Genomic DNA, 18960 nt, shown 5'->3' on the forward strand with positions numbered 1-18960 from the left:
GGTGGGAGGTGTTATCCAACATTGTCTTTATCTTGAACAACATCCACCTCTCCGACACCACCTTGAGGGAGTCCAGCTCCATCCCCACAACATTACTGGCCTTACGGATCAGTTTATCGAGTCTGTTGGCATCTGCGACCCTCAGCCTGCTCCCCCAGCATGCAACAGCATAGAGGATCGCACTGGCCACAACAGACTCGTAGAAAATCCTGAGCATTTTCTGGCAGATGTTGAAGGACCTCAGTCGCCTCAAAAAATAGAGACGGCTCTGGCCCTTTCTGTAAAGTGCTGTGGTGTTTGTAGCCCAGTCCAGTTTATTGTCAATGTGTACTCCAAGGTATTTATAGTCCTCCACAATGTCAACACTGACCCCCTGGATTGAAACAGGGGGCAAGTGTTTCCTGGTCTTCCTGAAGTCCACGATCAATTCCTTGGTCTTTGCCATGTTGAGCTGCAGATGATTCTGCTCACACCACGTGACAAAGGAGTCGACCACAGCCCGGTATTCTGTCTCATCCCTGCTGATGCATCCAACCACCGCGGAGAAATCCTGTCCGTAAAAATTATGAACAGAATCGGTGACAAAGGGCAGCCCTGGCAGAGCCCATCACCCACCGGGAGCGAGTCCGACTTATTGCCGACAATGCATACCAAGCTCTTGCAACGTTTGTATAGGGATCGAATGGCCTGTAGGAATGGGCCAGACACCCCATACTCCCGCAGCACCTCCCACAGGACACCCGAGGGACACAGTCGAATGCCTTCTCTAAGTCCACAAAACATATGTAGACTGGTTGGGCAAACTCCCATGCGCCCTCAAGTGTCCTTGAGAGGATAAAGAGCTGGTCTTTCTATACTTGGTCACTGACTCTGTCATAAGATAAGAAGAACTTTATTTATCCCGAGGGAAAGTATTTTGTCATACACATGCTCAATGCAGCAAGAGAGACAGAGGAATAAGATATATAATATATACAATAAGAATAATAGTATACAGTAATATGTAGTAGGTAGGATAGTGCAAAATATAATGTCAAATAACTCCAACGAAGTAACAATGTAACTATATCCTGAAAAATAAATAACTTAACTATCAGTGCAGGTGACTCTAAAAAGTGACATAGTATTATGCAATTAAATAAAAGAGAGTAGCAGCATATGATGGGGAGATGAAACAAACATTCAATAAAATACTGTTGGGTGATACTGCACTGTCTGAATGGGAACAGAATAACATTGGTATTAATCCTCAGGAAAGTCACCTACAGAGCGAGGAAGAGTTGTACAGTCTTATTGCCACTGGTATGAAGGATTTCCTGTGGCGGTCAGTTCTGCATTTCGGGGCGATTAGTCTTTTGCTGCATGTGCTCCAATGGAGGCATGCGTGGGGTAGCAGGGGTTGTCCATAATACAAAGAAGCTTCTTTAGCATTCTCCTCTCAGACACCTCCTCCAGGTTCTCCAGTCTGACACCCAGGACAGAACCAGCCTTTTAAATCAGCTTGTTCAGCCTGTTGGCATCAGCTGTCTTCACCCCACTGCCCCAGCACACAGCTGCAAAGAACACAGCGCTTTCTACCACAGAGTGATAGAACATGGTCAGCATTTTCCTACCAACATTGAAGAACCTGATTCACCTCAGTAGGAAAAGCCAACTCTGCCCTTTTTTGAAGACAGCAGTTGTCGTGGTCCTGAGTCTGTGGACCCAGTGGTGGACTTTTAGGTTTTGATTATTATCTTGTGTTTTAGGTTCATTCTTGTTGGGAATTTCTTGTTCTCAGGTTTTGTTTCTGTTTTGTATTTCAAGCTCCTTTTGTTGTGTCTCTGTGCCTGCTCTGGTCCCACATCTTTGTCTTCCCTCCTTGTCGCCACGTCTTGTGTTAAGCTAATGTCTGTGCATACCTGTTGTATTTCCTGTTTTATTCTGAAGGTCTCCGTCTCATGTGAGTGTTCTCAGCTTTACGTCTGTGTCTCGTCAGCCCTGATTTCTCCCAGGTGTGTTCCCTTCCTGTCTCCCATCCCATGATTTCTCCTGTGTGTATTTAAGCCCTGTGTGTTCTCCTGCCTGTTGCTGATTTGTCTTTGATGTCTTCCCTGAGTCTCTGCCGTGGTCCTTCCTGTGTTCCTTTCCATGTCACTCTGTGAGTTTTGGTTTCAATTTCATGTATTTAGGTTTTCCCAGTTTAGTTGTTTCTTAGTTCCTGTCCTCGCCATCTCCACCTTAAATAAACTCACTCCTCATACCAACCTCTCCCTGCACTTGGGTCCTCACTTTATCTACACACAGCCTGCCTCGCCAGCCGTGACAGCATTGGTGTTATTGCTCCAGTCCAGTTTACAGTCCATGTATACTCCCAGGTACTGGTAGTCCTCAACGATCTCCACATCAGCCCCTCTGATGGTGACAGGGTAGGAGGAGGAGCATGCTTCTTGAAGTCCATGATCAGTTCCTTTGTCTTTGTGATGTTAAGCTCTAGATGGTTTAACTCACACCACTCAACCAGCTGTCCACCACACTCCTGCACTCCTCCTGTCCATCCCCGACACAGCCCACAATGGCAGAGTCATCAGAGAATTTCTGCAGATGACATCACTGAGACTTGTACCTGAAGTCAGATGTGTAGAGGGTGAAGAGGAAGGGTGATAAGACAGTCCCCTGCGGCACCCCCGTGCTGCTCAGGATGTTATCAGAGCGGCAGCTCTTCAGCCGAACATGCTGTGGTCAACTTGTTAAATAGTCAGTGATCCAAGCTACCAGTGGGGCGTCCACCTGCGTTTCCGTGAGCTTATTCCCCAGTAGTGATGGTCTGATCCTGTTAAAAGCACTAGAGAAGTCAAAGAACATGACCCTCACAGTGCTTCCAAAAATATCCACCCCAGAATAAGCCTGGTCTAGCAGGTAGATGATGGCATCCTCCACGCCGATACGGGCTTGATAAGCAAACTGCAGGGGATCCAGCCGAGCAGACGCAGGTGTCTCAGGATGAGTCTCTCTAGCGTCTTCATGACATGTGAAGTCATTTTCCCTTTCCAGTTCACAATCAGTTCTACCCCCAGGTCAAAAATATGTATAAGAAAATTGGCCTAATTTAATATTATTTATAAACATACCTGTCCGATGATTAATTACATAGGTACATGGAGTCAGGACCTCAGAGCAGAAGCATACGCCATAATGTGTTGTACATTATTATATGCATTTTTCATCTATTGTATTTACAAACATCAAGGAGTCACAAACAAAGAAAGTCCACACCATGGCACATGTTTAAACAAGGCGTGTTAATTGATCAAAATTATTTATTAAACAAATAGACATGGCAATTTTTTCAGCCCCCCAAAAATACATGTTCAAAGCAACACAAGGGCAGCCCAATATCAGACAGAATTGTGAACTCCACTCTGTAGAGTGGGCAATAATAATGAAGCAGTTGATTTTATTTTGTAGATTCTAGCTGCTCCTCATATGTTTGGCCACCAGATGTCACCAGAGAGGACTGTGTTGAAAAGCTTTGAGTAATGAACCGTTTTTTCAACACAAGCTTCAATGCTTCAGAAAGCTTTATTTGGCCATCACTAACAGAAAGTGAGCCTTTATTGACGGCGGAACAAAATAACCAACAGGTGAAACACGGAAAATGAGTCAAAACCTAAACTGAGGAAACTAAAAAACAAAAAAACATCAGAATCAGAATCAGAATACTTTATTGATCCCTGGGGGAAATTATTTTTTTGTTACAGTGCTCCATTATAAACCAACATAAACCAACATTAAGACAAGACAGACAATACGCTAACTAAGAATAGTACAATATATATATATATATATATATATATATATAAGTCACTCATTAATAAATAGCTGGAAAAGAAACGTGTAGTTGTAGCAGTAACCAGTGTATTAAGTGGATGCGTTGTACAGGGAGATGGCCACAGGCAGGAAAGATTTCCTGTATCGTTCAGTGGTGCTTTTCGGTAATCTCAGTCTCTCACTGAACGAGCTCCTGTGACTGACCAGCATGTCATGGAGTGGGTGGGAGGTGTTATCCAACATTGTCTTTATCTTGAACAACATCCACCTCTCCGACACCACCTTGAGGGAGTCCAGCTCCATCCCCACAACAATACTGGCCTTACGGATCAGTTTATCGAGTCTGTTGGCATCTGCGACCCTCAGCCTGCTCCCCCAGCATGCAACAGCATAGAGGATCGCACTGGCCACAACAGACTCGTAGAAAATCCTGAGCATTTTCTGGCAGATGTTGAAGGACCTCAGTCGCCTCAAAAAATAGAGACGGCTCTGGCCCTTTCTGTAAAGTGCTGTGGTGTTTGTAGCCCAGTCCAGTTTATTGTCAGTGTGTACTCCAAGGTATTTATAGTCCTCCACAATGTCAACACTGACCCCCTGGATTGAAACAGGGGTCAAGTGTTTCCTGGTCTTCCTGAAGTCCACGATCAGTTCCTTGGTCTTTGCCACGTTGAGCTGCAGATGATTCTGCTCACACCACGTAACAAAGGAGTCGACCACAGCCCGGTACTCTGTCTCATCATCCCTGCTGATGCATCCAACCACCGCAGAGTCATCAGAAAACTTCTGAAGATGGCAGGTCTCTGTGCAGTGGCTGAAGTCTGTGGTGTAGAGGGTGAAGAGGAAGGGGGAGAGGACAGTCCCCTGTGGTGCCCCTGTGTTGCTGATTACCTTGTCAGACACACACTGTGGGAGACGTACATATTGTGGTCTTCCTGTCAGGTAATCAACAATCCAGGACACCAGAGAAGCATCCACCTGCATCGCTGCTAACTTATCACCCAGGAGGGTCGGCCTGATGGTATTGAAAGCACTAGAAAAGTCAAAAAACATGACCCTCACAGTGCTCGCCGGCTGGTCCAGATGGGTGTAGACACGATTGAGCAGGTAGATGATGGCGTCCTCAGTTCCGAGACGAGGCTGATAAGCGAACTGAAGGGGATCCAGGTGTGGTCTTACTATGGGTCGCAGCTGGTCCAGGATGAGCCTTTCCAGGGTCTTCATGATGTGGGAGGTCAGTGCCACGGGCCTGTAATCCTGGGGGCCACTGGGACGTGGCGTCTTTGGTACAGGGACGAGGCATGATGTCTTCCACATCACTGGGACCCTCTGCAGACTCAGACTCAGCATAAACAGTTTATGAAAGACTCCACACAGCTGGGGGGCACAGGTCTTGAGGACGAGGGGACTCACTCCGTCTGGTCGAGCAGACTTGCCTGAGTGAAGTCTCCTCATTTGCATCTCAACCTGGTATTGAGTGAAGGTGATGGGTGGGGGAGGGGTGTCAGGAATCTCACAGGAGGCAACAGCGCCATGTAAAGAGAGAGGCTGGCACAGTGGTGTGGCTCTGGATACCAGGCTGACTACAGGTGAGGTTGTGGGGGTGGGAGCAGACACTGTGGTGTCGAATCTATTGAAAAACAGATTCAACTCGTTAGCTCTATTCTCACCTCCCTCAGCTCCCCTGCTGTTGGTTGGCCTGAATCCAAACATGTACCTGAAACTAGAACCACCTGGAAATGCCAGGAGACGGAGAGCAGAGGTTACACAAGGGATGACAAGCAGATAAAGGACAATACACCAGGTAACGAGGGGGGATGCACAACAGGAGGGAGACACCGCTGGGATAAATCTGACATAATGAGACGCAGGAAGTAAAGCAGACTATACTGACAAAGAACCAGGACTATCAAGGTAAAACAGGAAACACACAGGCTGTGACGCTGGTGGGCACCACTGGGTGCTAAAGCTGAACAGCTCAGGTCTTTCTCCAGAAAACAGCCACGGGAGCCGTCTTCAAGCGCCAAACGAACCACCAATCCTTCACAGTCACTGCATCTAGATCGCTGCACAGCTCAGCAGTATTGGTGTGTACTTTTGTGTAGTTTTGAAACTTTTACCTTCATTTTGGAATATTAAAAAAATTACATGATTAAGAGTCCCAGCTACCACAGGGCAAGAGGTGGTCCAGTTTTGAAGGGTAAAATTATAGTATTTTACTAATTTGAATATGAATACTTCTTCCTAAACTTGCTAGCTGAAACTCCACCCTCTTGCCCTCTGTGGCGGAGGTGTGGTCCCTGGCTCAGCTGCAGGGGAGGAGTGGTGCAGTGAACTGAGGACGGTCTGTTTCCCCCTTTTTAGTGACGCCGGAGACGAGAGAAGTTGGTTTTTGGAAAAGCTGAGACTGGCGCTGACCAGACTGCGGGTTTTTGCACGAAAAGAACCATAAATAAATGTGACATCTCTGAGCATAAAACAGTTCTACACCCTCCAAATACGGTCACTTCTGGTCTGACAATATCGGGGCTTGTAATGGCCTGATGGACAGTATCCTGTAGGATCTCCTCTCAGATGCAGCCAGGTGCTGGGGGTGCAGTCAAAACAGTAGTTGTGTTCTACTGGATTTAGGTCATGCGAGTGTTGGGGCCAGCCAGTGATATTATGATGATGACGATGATGATTATTATTCCTTCATCCTCCAGGAACTCTCTACATACTCTCACCACATGAGGCCGGGCACTAGGCTGAATCCAGGAGCCACTGCACCATCATAGTGTCTGATAATGTGATGTCATCCTGATACCTAGTCAGGGTGTACTTACCTAGCTTGTTCATGTTCCTTCACGGATATGCCTCCCTCAGACCGTGACTGACCAACCACCAAACCGGTCGTGATGAACGATGTTACAGGCAACATAGCGTTCTCCACGACTTCTCCAGTACCTTTCAGATCGGTCACATGTGCTCAGGATGAACTTGCTTTCATCTGTGAAATGAACAGATCATCAGAAGTGGACCTGTGTAACAGGGTCATAAATCACATCTTGTTATAATTACACAAAATGTGTTCTAAACCCCCAAACTGTTCCTTTTATACCTGACTTTTAGGACCTCCAAGCCTGTAGTTATGTTTGTTGTCAGTTAGAGCCCCTCCTCATTGTTCTTCTTCTTTGGTGCAACCCTATAAATACAGTGTACCCCTTTTGCCTCTCTCCTTTTCTACAATTCCCCCGTGGGAGAGGTTGGTGTCATTTCTTTCCAACACTGTAAAACACACATAAAATTCATATTTAGCCACCCTGATGTTTCTGATTGCAATTTTAGTTCAATTAATTTCATCGTTATGCCTGTTTTTTGTTAGATGCTATAAATGTGTAGTATGTGTGTGCCATATGTGTGTTCTAGGGAACGTGAACACTAGCATGAATAGATAATTCTTGCTAGCTTGGAAGCTGTGGTGGGTTGAGCTAACCCTCTTCCCCACTGTTTGTATTTGGTCATAGGAGCTGGAGTGGGCAAGCTATTTATTTGGAGGTCTTTCTTTCTTTTACCTTTTATCGTCAGACACAACGCAGAACCACACCGGTTACACCTGCCAATACTGGTATTCTATGGTAAATGCCAATCTGACTCTACAGTGCCAGGCAGTGAGCACAGGGCCCACTAGAGGACATCAGGGCCTCCAGCAACTCTCATGAAGTCTGTTTCTGTTTGTTTGATCAGACACATTCATACCAGTGGGCCCTTCAAGTGGATTTTGTAGCTCTGGCAGCGCTCATTCTCTTCCTACATGCACAAAGGAGAAGATACCAGTTCTGCTGATGTGTTAAGGACCTTCTACAGCCCTGTTCAGCTCTCCTAGAGTAACTTTCTGTCTCCTGAAATATCCTCCATGCTCTTGGCACTCTGCTGGGAGACACAGCAAAGCTTCTGGCAATAGCACTTATTGCTCTGTAATACTGGAGGAGTTGGACTAACTGTACAGCCTCTGTAGGGTCTGACAGACGGATTTCCTGAAAGACCAAATTCCAGATATCGTCTGATGCAGGCCATTATGTACAAACCTCATTCTGGCAGTATGTCAGCAGTTGTCAGCAAATCCCCTCTTGCGTCTGCTTAGAAAGCTTCTCATTTTGACAGAGACTGCCATCATAGTGAAAGTGTGGAATTAATGAATGGAAGCTGCAGCTAGAAAAGGACACTGGTTTTTCAGCAGGACTTGTAGAAACCACAGGTGTAGACGGCAGCTGCAACCAATTGACTGAATGTAAGAGCACTGGACATGAATTCACACATTGTGGATCTGTCATCAGTGCTGTGGCTTTGAAGTTGAGCAAAACTGATGGTAGAAGTTTCTTCTGAATTCTTCAATTCAGGATTCTGAGTGCAACCAATTTGAACTAGCTACCCAGAATACATTGCAGCGTAAGCCGTGGCAGCCTGTAAGTGAAATGATTAGTTTTTAAAAATACATATATAAAACCCAAACCATATAAAACGACATATAAACATATATACCATGCCCGTTACCCGTTAACCCCTAACCCTAACCCGCTGTGTGCACTTGTACAGCTACAGGAACTTGTACATTCCGTGCTAGAATCCCTGGATTTAGAGGAAGATTCTACCAGCTGTTTTTGTTTGACACCCAGCTTCCAAGACGTTTCATCTTTTGCATGCCATGCAAACCTACTAAATACAGGCTGATCCTTTTTGCGTGCAGCTGCTCTTTTCTGTCGGTTTCTCTGGATTTCAGCTGCAGTGGCACAGTTGTCAAAAGTGGAAGACAGTCTAGATCCTCCACTGCTCTGTTCTCTGTTTTTTATGATTTCACTTGAGGTAACAAAGTTTTCGATTTCATTTTCTAGACTGAGGGGTGGGCACACTTTCATGAGATGGGATGACTCCGCATAGCAATCTACTGCAGGGTCCTCAGGAAGATGTTTCATTGTAATAAAACGATCTCCCAGACCCTCAACAGGTGTGATTCTTTTTACAGGATCCACACATAGCATCCATTTGAACAGGCTTAAAAATGCCACTGTGTCTTCCACTTCGGATTCTTTGTTTGGCTGTGGGTGGTGTTTGGCTAAATCTCCCATGCATGTGAACTTGTCTGTGATTGATTTACTTTGTTTGATCACAGTGCTTGTAGATACTGAATACTGAACTGGTATCTTCAGTACCCATGTGTGTTTCATTATCCCTTTTCTCTTCCAGAAATAGTTCTTGCTGTGCTTCCCTTTCTCTAACATTCTTTCATTAGGCCGACCAAGCATGTGAACAAAACTTCCCATCATTTCATATTCACACATACCGGGAAACAGGTGGTAGCCCAATTACAGAAAAGCTGCGACAGAACCAAGAGCCCACATGTCTGCAGATTCAGTCACAGGTATACCCAACATGACCTCAGGGGCGCTACATGGAATGTTTGCAGGACGAGTGGCAAACCAAAATCAATAAGTTTAACTTTAAACGGCTGTCGAGACTGATGTACAAGCATGATGTTATCAGGTTTGATGTCCGCATACATTATACTTATGCTCTTCAGAGCGGTAAGAGCTACAAACATCTGCTTTAAAATGACCCGAATCTCATAGAGAGCGACTGGATGGCGGTACCTGTGATTCAAAAAAAATCAAACTAATGTCTAGCATTTCCATTGAAATAAAGGCGCAATATTTGTACTCGAAGATTTCATAGTACTTTTCCAAATTGCACCGATTCTTGTCCAGAGCACTCATCTTTTTTACAGTCGCGGCCTCTTTCCAGGCCATCCTGTTGCATTCCCTTTTAGCAACCTTGACTGCTACCGTTTCAAATGTGTCCAATTTTACGCATTGCACCACTCGCCCAAAACTTCCTTCTCCGAGGAGCCTTTTTACTATGTATTTACATGTTTTACTAATGCTAAACGTTTTAGCAATAAACGTGGTAAAACAAACAAACAAACAAACAAACATTAAAATCCCGATACAACAGCGACATGTCCTCAGCTGCCTGTGATCTTTTTTCTTTTTAAAGTTTTACATCTGCAGGACTTTGAAGTTATCTGTCACGGCTGCGCTGGCAGACCGTGGGAATGTGGGGAAAATAGAACCCAAAACGCAGGACTCTGTGCGATCAATGCAGTGCATTTATTTACAGTGATGTAAATATTACACAATGAATCCCCGTGTGCGCCCGGTGTTCCCACCGTGCCGTGTCTTCTTCCCAAAGTCCGTGCTCCGTTTGTCCGCTCCCTAGTGCCCATCCGTGCCTGCTGCCTTCTCGTTTCCGTACCGCTACCGGGAAATAACAGAGGCAGCCGTTAGTACAAATAACTTCACTGTGGCAAGCTCCCACTCACAAACCGACTAGCTGGAGAACTGCAGGAAGTCTCACGCAACAATCCAGCGTCGAGGAGCCCTCAGCCACACTACTATGTCCTTTGATGTTAAAGTGTCTATAAGTTCATGTTAAGCCAAAGGGTAAAGCATGTTTGAAACGCTACGAGTTGTAAGATGGAACAGATTTCACAGTCGTCTGTGGCAACTAACAGTAATGTGGAGATTGGTGAGAATGCTGTCGTCCAAAGTAATACGTGTAAATACTCCCACCGCTGCTTCCTGGAGGGGTTTTGAGATTAAGGAATTGTACCACACTTGGTGTTTTCTGTAATTTAATTTGATTACTCTTAAATCTTTGTTTTACATTTCATTTGTTGATATCTAGCGTGGATGCGATTAAGCATCCACAGTATTGTTCTTCTACTTTTCATCTTCCGTAAGTTCAATACTGTTCAACTTAGAAAAACCATTCAACCACCATTAGATTCCTCTTCTTTTGGACACGCGTGCTTGTATTTTTTTCCCTCATTTTTAACTTTTAGGGCAGCGCGATGGTTAGCACTGTTGCTGCACAGTAAGAAGGTCCTGAGTTCAATTCCACCATCAGGCCTGTATGGAGTTCGCATGTCCTCCCTGTTTGCATGGGTTCCCTCCGGGTACTCCAGCTTCCTCCCATGACTGTCTATTTGTAAAAACAGGCAGCCAATGGTGAAAAGAAAGCACACTAATCAAAATATATGACATGTTAAACCAAGTACACCCCTCAATGATTTGATAACTGGTAGAAACACAATCAGCAGCAGTAAGTTGACGTAATAATTTTCTTTTTGACTTCATCAGTCTCTTATATCATTGTGGAGGGATTGGGGCCCACTCTTCTTTTTGACATTTCTTCACTTTTTTGAGGTTTGCTGATACATGTTCTTAAGGTCGGCTCTCTTAAATTCCCAGCACAGCATATCAGTCAGGTTCAGGTCTGGACTTTGATTGGTCATTGCGGCACATTGATTTTCTTTTTCTCCCATGCTGCTGTATATTTTCTGCTGTTCTTGGGATCACTGACATGTTGCATGACCTGATTTAGGCCAAGTTTTAGCTGCTGGACAGATGGCCTCACATTTGATTCTAGAAAACTCCGAAATGCAGAGCAGTTCATGGTTGAATCGATAGCTGCAGGGTGTCCAGGTCCTGTGGCTGCAAAACAAAACAAACCTTCATCCTACTGTGCTTGACACTGTGCTTGACAGCTGATATGAGGTGTTTGTGCTTATATGAGGTGTGTGACTTTCTCCAAATGTGGTGCCCTGTATTATGGCCATACAGCTCCAGTTTGATCTCATTTGTCCAAAGGACATTGTTTCAGATGTCTCAAGGTTTGTCCAAATGCAACTTTTCAAACCTAACCCTTGCTGTCATGTCTTTTTAGAGAGAAGAAGCTTTCTCCTGGCAACACTTCCAAGCAAGCAGTCTTTTTAAAAAAAAAAAGTTCTGTTATGAACTTTAATCATAACATCCTAAGAGTCTGACATGTAACACTTGTTTATTTTAGCAGTTTTTCTGAGCATTGCATGGTCTGACCTTGGGGTGAGTTTACTCACAGGTCCTCTCCTGGGAAACCTCAGAGCTGTCTTGAATGTTATCCATTCGTTCTAACTGTAGAATGATGAATTTCAAATTGTTTTGAAATAGTCCTTTAACAACTGCTTCTCTACGATCTGATGAATTTTACTCCCAAGCATTGTGTTAACATAAGACACAGATCAGCAAAATGCCAAAATTTCTACTTTTATTGAGGTGCTCACACTTGCCGATGATCAGTTATACAAGTGCATTTGATTAGCAGAAACTGGCTGCTTTGTACTGTCTTAATTCCTATGAAAGCAGTGAGTATGGACTTAGTATTTTTCACACACACTGCTTCTGCATGTTGGCTGAATTTTTCTTTTATATAAATAAAGGCACAATGTAATACGTCGTGTTTTTAAGGGATCTGAGGTTGTATTTTTAGACCTGCAAAGCGGCAGATTAATTTTATTAAGTCCTGATTAAAAAATATACCGTAGAATCAAAGTGACTTCATTTTCATATTACTATGTCAGGATCTAGCTTGTTCCTGTTCTTCTTTTTATTTTACATCATTGGATGCATGTGGCGATATTAGTTTAGTTTAGTTCTTGTTTTTTGTAAAAGAATAGTACTTAATATTAAAAAAAAAATCTCACATCTATGCTCATAAAAAATCTATGTCTACAAGTAGACACTAGTGGGCGTGCTAGTACTTGAAATAGAGGCTCGAATAAAGCTACATAATCTTAAATTAACTCCGGCAATAGGATTAAACACCTATAACTACACTGTTCTACTCTTTTCTTGTTGGCAGGAAAAAGCAGAAAGAGAGACTCTCCCGTCTGGGTTGTAACGACCATTTTATATTGTTATTATTATTTTTTTAAGCCTTACACTTTTCAAGAGTAAAGAACCTGTCGTAAAGTGTCGTAAAAGTAGATGGCGGGGGTTCAGCGCCCCCATGCGGCATTACGGGAAATGACTGCATTGTAGAAGCAGCCAGCCAAGAGACGACCTGCTGGGTAAACAACAGTGGATGCCTCGGAAGGCAGGAATGGGAACTTCGTCGAGGGCAAACAGTGAGATTTTTTTATCTTGTCACATAGAGAAATAACACGGAGGTCGTATTGTCTCGTCCGAGTCGACTGGGTTTCCATTTCGAGCCAAAATGGCTGATAATAATCGAGTATTTACTGAGTGAAGTGGAGCTAGCGTTAGCTTAGCTCGTAGCCATCCGGGGCCCACTGCCTTCGATTTTGCTTCTCGGCACGGCTCGGGACTGTGTTGCCAGTTTCACAATCCCGGCCGCTACAGTCCTCCGGGTCGCGATTTCTGCGTGCTAGGCCTGCCTAGTTGCAGTTCGGGTAACACGTAGAAAACTACCTGTTTTCACTACTTGTCACTATTTCCTGCAGAATTCAACCCCGCATGTTGCAAAAAGGACGGTGACACATTTTGAAAAAAGGATTTGGACACAGGTACGTGTTGTCTTTGTTGTCTTCTGTCTGGGATATTTATCAGGCAACGGCTTGCTGTCCACTCTGGTTTCTCTCGATTCGCTATCGTAATATTGGTAGCTGATATTGTGGTGTGAGTGCTTTCCTAATAAAGCGACATTATCCAGCCTCAGTCACTTCGGCACCGTTTATGGGACATACAGAGAGAGAGAGAGAGAGAGAGAGACAGACAGACAGGCAAGCAGGCAGACAGCAGCTGGGCTTATTGTAATTGTTAAGCGTTGTAGAAAGTATGCTTAGCCCCCAGCTTCAGGCTCGATACTGCCAGCCTAAATAAATCTATGTATCTGTGTTTTTGCTTGCCTAATCAGTTGTTCGTGGTCAGAAAGCACTGTGGGTATCGTTAGAGCTCAGCAGTACTGAATCAGTCGTACATCTTGAATTGGTTTGCTGTTGCCATTTCTGATTGCACCCACCCCCATGTATTTTCTACTATAGATAGGCACCAGTTAACGTGGTAGAACTACCCCCTTTCTTCGTGATCTTATCGCCTGCATTAGAAATCAGCAGTATTATGGTGCAGCTTTGAGCCTTTGGGATTTTTTTCCCCTTCAGGGCTGTCCTCTGAGGCCCCTGAATTCATGCTTGTCATTGCGCAGCTTTTACAGTGAGATCTGAAGCACTCTCACTTATATGCATATAAAAGCATATAAGACCATTGTTGCGTGTGCTTTTCACAGTCATGCTAAATACTTAAGCAAATCACTCTCTGCTCGCATAAAACCCAGCATTCCCTTTGACAGAAGTTGCATCTTCAGGTCAAGTGACAGCCAGGGTGCTGTTGTGCAATATGCTGCTAATGGACGTCACTTGTGCATTTGGCTTTTCTCTGTCTCAGGAAATGCTCTGTAACCTACACGCATTGCACAAATGTACATACCAAAGCAGTGCAGTGCATTTTACTCAGACGGTTCCAGGAGCATGTTGAACTGTGTAGTAGGTTTTTTTTTTTTTTTTAAATCTTTTTTTTTTTTTTAATCCCTATTTTGTATCTTAAAAAGAAACTGTTTACTTTTGCTTTCAACTGACTTTGTGTCTGTCCTAAATGCATGCAGTGTTCTTCATGTTTGGTATTTTAGCTTTTAGCTCCATTTTTTCTAAAAGCAGATTGAAGCAGGAAATTGAAATCCAATTCATATTGTTGTGAATTGTGTGTTCCCAGCACACAATGTGGACAGGGACTAGCAAAGCACTGATTTCATATTTTTGTGTTGTGTTACATCACTTGTACTTCCAGATGGCTGCATAGACAGAGTTGGTACAATATGTTCCCAAATTATATTCTGAAATAGTAGCATCATGAATTTGTTTTCTGATTGCATCGGGTCAACAAGTACGACCAGCTTGTTGCTACATGCATACAGTGCAGACTATTTGACTTTGGGTTTACTGATGGTATAAAGCGCCCTAAATCAGAAAAAAGTTAGCCAGAAAAATACTGATCTGCTTTTTAAGAGATGATCAAATAGTTTGTTCGTGCTTGAAAATACCTTATACAGAACCAGACTGATTGTGTTAATGCCAATGTTTGGGAAGTTTAAAATTTCTCTATCAATATATTTGCAACTGTTGAGGTACATATAGTGTATTATAGCTTTACTGAAAAATGAACATGATAGGATTGCTGATTATTAACCCTTCAATACCTAACCTAATGTAAAGTCACTGCTTGGCTCCATTCTGGTGCTACTCTACTGCATTTGCTGCAGTAATCTTTGAGCCTTAGCTGTTCTGATGGAAAAACTATGTGATGTTGCTATTACCCCCAAACATATTTCTCTGCATTATAATCAGTAAAACGAAAGATTCTGATGCCAAAACATGAATGCTCATATGGTATATTAAATAAGCCAGTATCCACTTATACATGGATATATAGGTCAGGCTAGGATCCCATGTTCTACAGCAGGGGTGTCAAACTCAAATACACAGTGGGCCAAAATTCAAAACTGGAACAAAGTCGCGGGCTAACGTTAATATTTATTGAAATATATTTATTCCTCCAGATATAAGAATGAATCTTTTCTTATGGACTCAAACACGTTTTGCTGAAAAACTGAATATGGAACAAGCAAAGCTTAATACTAAACAATATATATATTAGCTGTATAATACCAGTAGGCCAGCTCTAATAGTAATTTGGTATGGCTTCGCGGGCCAAATGTAATTAGTCTGCGGGCCAAATTTGGCCCGTGGGCCAGAGTTTGACACCTATGTTCTACAGTATGTAAACAGAATGTTTTCTGCCCTTTTTAATAGCAATTTTAAAGCCTTTTCTATTACAGATTTCTAATGTGTACCTTTGAAGTCCATATGTTTCCAAAGACAAATCCAGGATTGCCAATAATGCCAAGCTATGCAATATATTTATTATGTAATATATTGCAAGAAAGTATTCTGCTTTACATCTACTAAATTCTGGATTTGATTTGATATTTATGATTGAATTAAAAGCAGTTTCCAGTTTCACTGATAACTAAATGGCATCGTGATTTTCTTGACAGTTTGGAAACAGAGCCCTATCGGTTTTTATACTCCATGTTGGTGCAAAGAGCACTGTTGACTGCTGTGTGCTTTTAGAATGTACACGTGGAGTCATGGAAATTGCTTTTTTTTGTTGTATGTGCAAAAATGGTTTAAATTTCACAAATGACTGGGTTTGTCGTTGTTCTGGGAGACTTCAAAACCACTGTGAAAAAATTTCCCACGGCACCAGAGTGAAAGAGGCTCCTTCTCTTCACAGATACACGTTGGTGCACCCAAATATAACTCATATAGTCTCAGAGTCATGAAATAAACGCGAGAATTTGTCTCCCTTTCAGATTTTTTTTTTGATTTTTGTCATGCTTTTCTTGGTATCCACAACAATGCAAACACATCAGGGCTGTTGACTCATCATTACTTTGAGTCAGCCTATGGGTATTTATTTACTGTCTTTAATCAGCAGCTTGGGGTCATTCTGTGTTAATTTGTATGAGAAGACAAAATGACCTGTTCAGTGAATAGATTGTCTTGTATTTAGACGGTGAGGTATTGTTTTAGATGAATTAACGTTTCTTCATGTTGTTGATTGGCCAGTGAAATGTCAAAAATGTTTACCTTGAACAATTCAGTGCAGAATGAAAATAGAAGTATAATTGTCTTACAGTCTATTTAAAAAATGCTGCATTTGGTTAAGGATATTAAGAATGAAGACTTGTTCGTGCATTCATCCACTTCTCGGAGTCAGGAAGTCTAGCTCCAGCCTAGCTGTGGTCACGTGCTCTTGAGTTGGAATAAGGAAACACAGTTTAGTCCTGAAAGACGACATGATAAATCATTGCTAGGAGTGATTAAATAACTTGTTGACAGCTGTCTGCAGGTTTTATCCAGCTCATTATTAAAGTATTCAAATAAAAATATTCTCAGACTTTTTGTTTTGTTTTTTAGTTTCAACATGAATGAGTGTTTACTTGAATTAAGAAATGATTATTTTCTCCTTTTAAACACCATCAGTACAGAACAATCATCTACTATTTCTCTTTTATGCATCTTAGATTAAATGTATGTTTCCTACCTGTTTTGCATCTAGTGTTTTTTGTTTGTTTGTTTGTTGTTGTTTTGTTTTTGTTGTAGGATTGGCTGCAGAGGCCATAACAGAGTCCATCAGTAGTTGATGCTTTTGGTTTTCCCTCTCCGTGTATTTTCTTCTGGATGTATAAACAAACATTTACATTTACTTCAGTTTAAATGATGTCTGTAAGGCAGATTTTAGTCATGTTTGAAGAACACTGAAAAGCACATGATTGAATTGTCTTATTTAGTTAAGTTGGTCAATTGAAGCTGCCTGACTACTGAGGACTTTAAGTGTGTTTACTGTGTAACATAGACTATTAATACCTCATCCATCAGACCTACATTGAGCTGACAGCACTCATTCACATTTTGCTTATTTTATTTTCTGTTTCTTTGTTGACTGGCCTGTGTTATTTAACTCTTACATTTTTCCCCCTTTTCTAGGTTTGGTGACATGCAGTGGTGAGAAGCTTTGGAATTAATGCAAGTTCACTTGGTTTTTGCTCCGTGAGGTCAGACCTGCCACCATGAAGAGTGAGGTGCCGTCTGAGGCCGCCAACAGACAGGAGCATATGAAGGAGCAACTGGTGAATCCCGAACCCATGGAGGCATCCAAGAGCTTCCCTAACAACATGGAGGTGATTGGAAAAGCTGGCAGCGATTTTGAAACTCTTTGTGAGTCGAGGCATCGGCCCCTGAGAGACACAGGGACACATAGAGACTCAGAACGGAGCTTTCCCGGACGTAGAAAACGAAAAGGCCAACAGGCAGGCCCATCAGACTGCTCGCTCAAGGATGGCCACATCAGTGAGAGTTCACTGGCACCTCAGCGTCCCAGAGTAGAACTGTTACAGCAACCCAGCGAGGATGAGCATAATCACGAGTCCTCTTTTAGTGACTGTGCTTCGTCCCCTTCATCCAGCCTGCGATTCGGGGACTCAGACACTCTTAGCTCGGAGGACGAGGGGGAAGCAGGAGCAACAGGAGGCCAACATAAGGCCCCTGCCCTGACAGGAGGCGGAGCCACTGGAGTCGGCTTGCGCCCTGCTATGGGCCGAACTCGGGGCAGCCGCACTCATAACTGGGTGCGGTCTGATGCTGAGCCCGTGCTGCTGAAGCGGGCGTGCCTGAGCAGCCGGCGGCCTCTACATAGGAAACGCTTTGTGAAAACGGCTCCTGGAGGAGGTCAGCGGACTCAGAAGCAAAAGGAGAGACTACTACAACAGAGAAAGAATCGTGAAATGTTTGCACGCAAGAAGTATGCTCTACACCACAGCACCAGTAGTTCCAGTGAGGAGCTCAGCGGCGACTTGTCCTCTGAATCTTCTACTGAAGCAGAGGATGAGATGTATGTAGATGTCAGCAGCACTAGCAGCCAGACCAACAGTGCTGCTGTGGCCTCAGGTAATCACTAACCCTTTGTTATACATTTATCTCTGTGTTACATTACTTTGTAGGATTAGTTTTTAGTGCTTAATGAATTGACAAGTAAGGGAATAATTTATTTTCTCAGTAACCAGTCTGTAAAAGAAAGATTAGATTGTTTGGACATGACATGGGGTAAGATGGGTTTTATGTGTACCAGCAGGCAAAATTATACACCACAGCCTGGGCATTTATTTTTCCATTATGTAATGGGTTGTTTTCAGCTCTTTGAAAAAAAAATCACCACACTTGTAACATTATAATGGAAATTATTTCTCCTAAACATCACGGTCACCATGATCTCTAGTGCTGCACAACCATCCAGCATGAATTAACATATTTTAATTGAAGTACGTTGATGCAATGTTAAATTAACATGCACTGAAAAGCGGAACAGAAAAAACAGAAATGGCTCGTGAGGTCAACACGTGTCGTGCAGCTTGCACTGACTGCTTTTAATCACAATAAAGGTTGTTAGTGTGGTAGATTAAAAACAAAAATACATATATATCTAAATTACTGTAATATGCATACAGTAATGTGCAAAAGTATTGAGTCACTCCTTATTTGTTTATATTTTGCTTCCAAAGAGCCAGGATTCAATCAGTAATTATCCAGACTTTTAAACTGTTTCTTTGGACAATAACTGCTATTTTTTTTAATTCCCTTTCAATCAGGTCCTTGTACTTGATCATTTTCAGAGGAATACTTTCCTTTTTTGTCAAGAGATGGACGAGCACTGTCCACAAATAACA

At 43.0% G+C, this 18960-nt stretch overlaps 1 protein-coding gene across 5 annotated transcripts in view; it reads left to right on the forward strand.

The window, feature by feature from the left end:
- Positions 1–12682: 12682 nt before the first annotated feature.
- Positions 12683–18960, forward strand: part of rnf111 (ring finger protein 111) — a 33515-nt gene continuing 27237 nt past the window's right edge. For 3 of the 5 annotated variants that reach the window (XM_084933534.1, XM_084933559.1, XM_084933568.1), the window contains exons 1-2: positions 12690–13186; positions 17225–18184. In XM_084933534.1, coding sequence (XP_084789660.1) covers positions 17308–18184 — 877 coding nt within the window. In that variant the 5' untranslated portion in view covers positions 12690–13186; positions 17225–17307. Of the gene's footprint in view, positions 13187–17224; positions 18185–18960 lie in introns of all 5 variants that reach the window. The other 2 variants (XM_084933551.1, XM_084933542.1) reach the window with 2 other exon arrangements.

This window comes from Perissodus microlepis, chromosome 1 (genome assembly GCF_051167445.1).
Source record: "Perissodus microlepis isolate ML-2025 ecotype Zambia chromosome 1, ASM5116744v1, whole genome shotgun sequence".
Lineage (NCBI taxonomy): Eukaryota > Metazoa > Chordata > Actinopteri > Cichliformes > Cichlidae > Perissodus > Perissodus microlepis.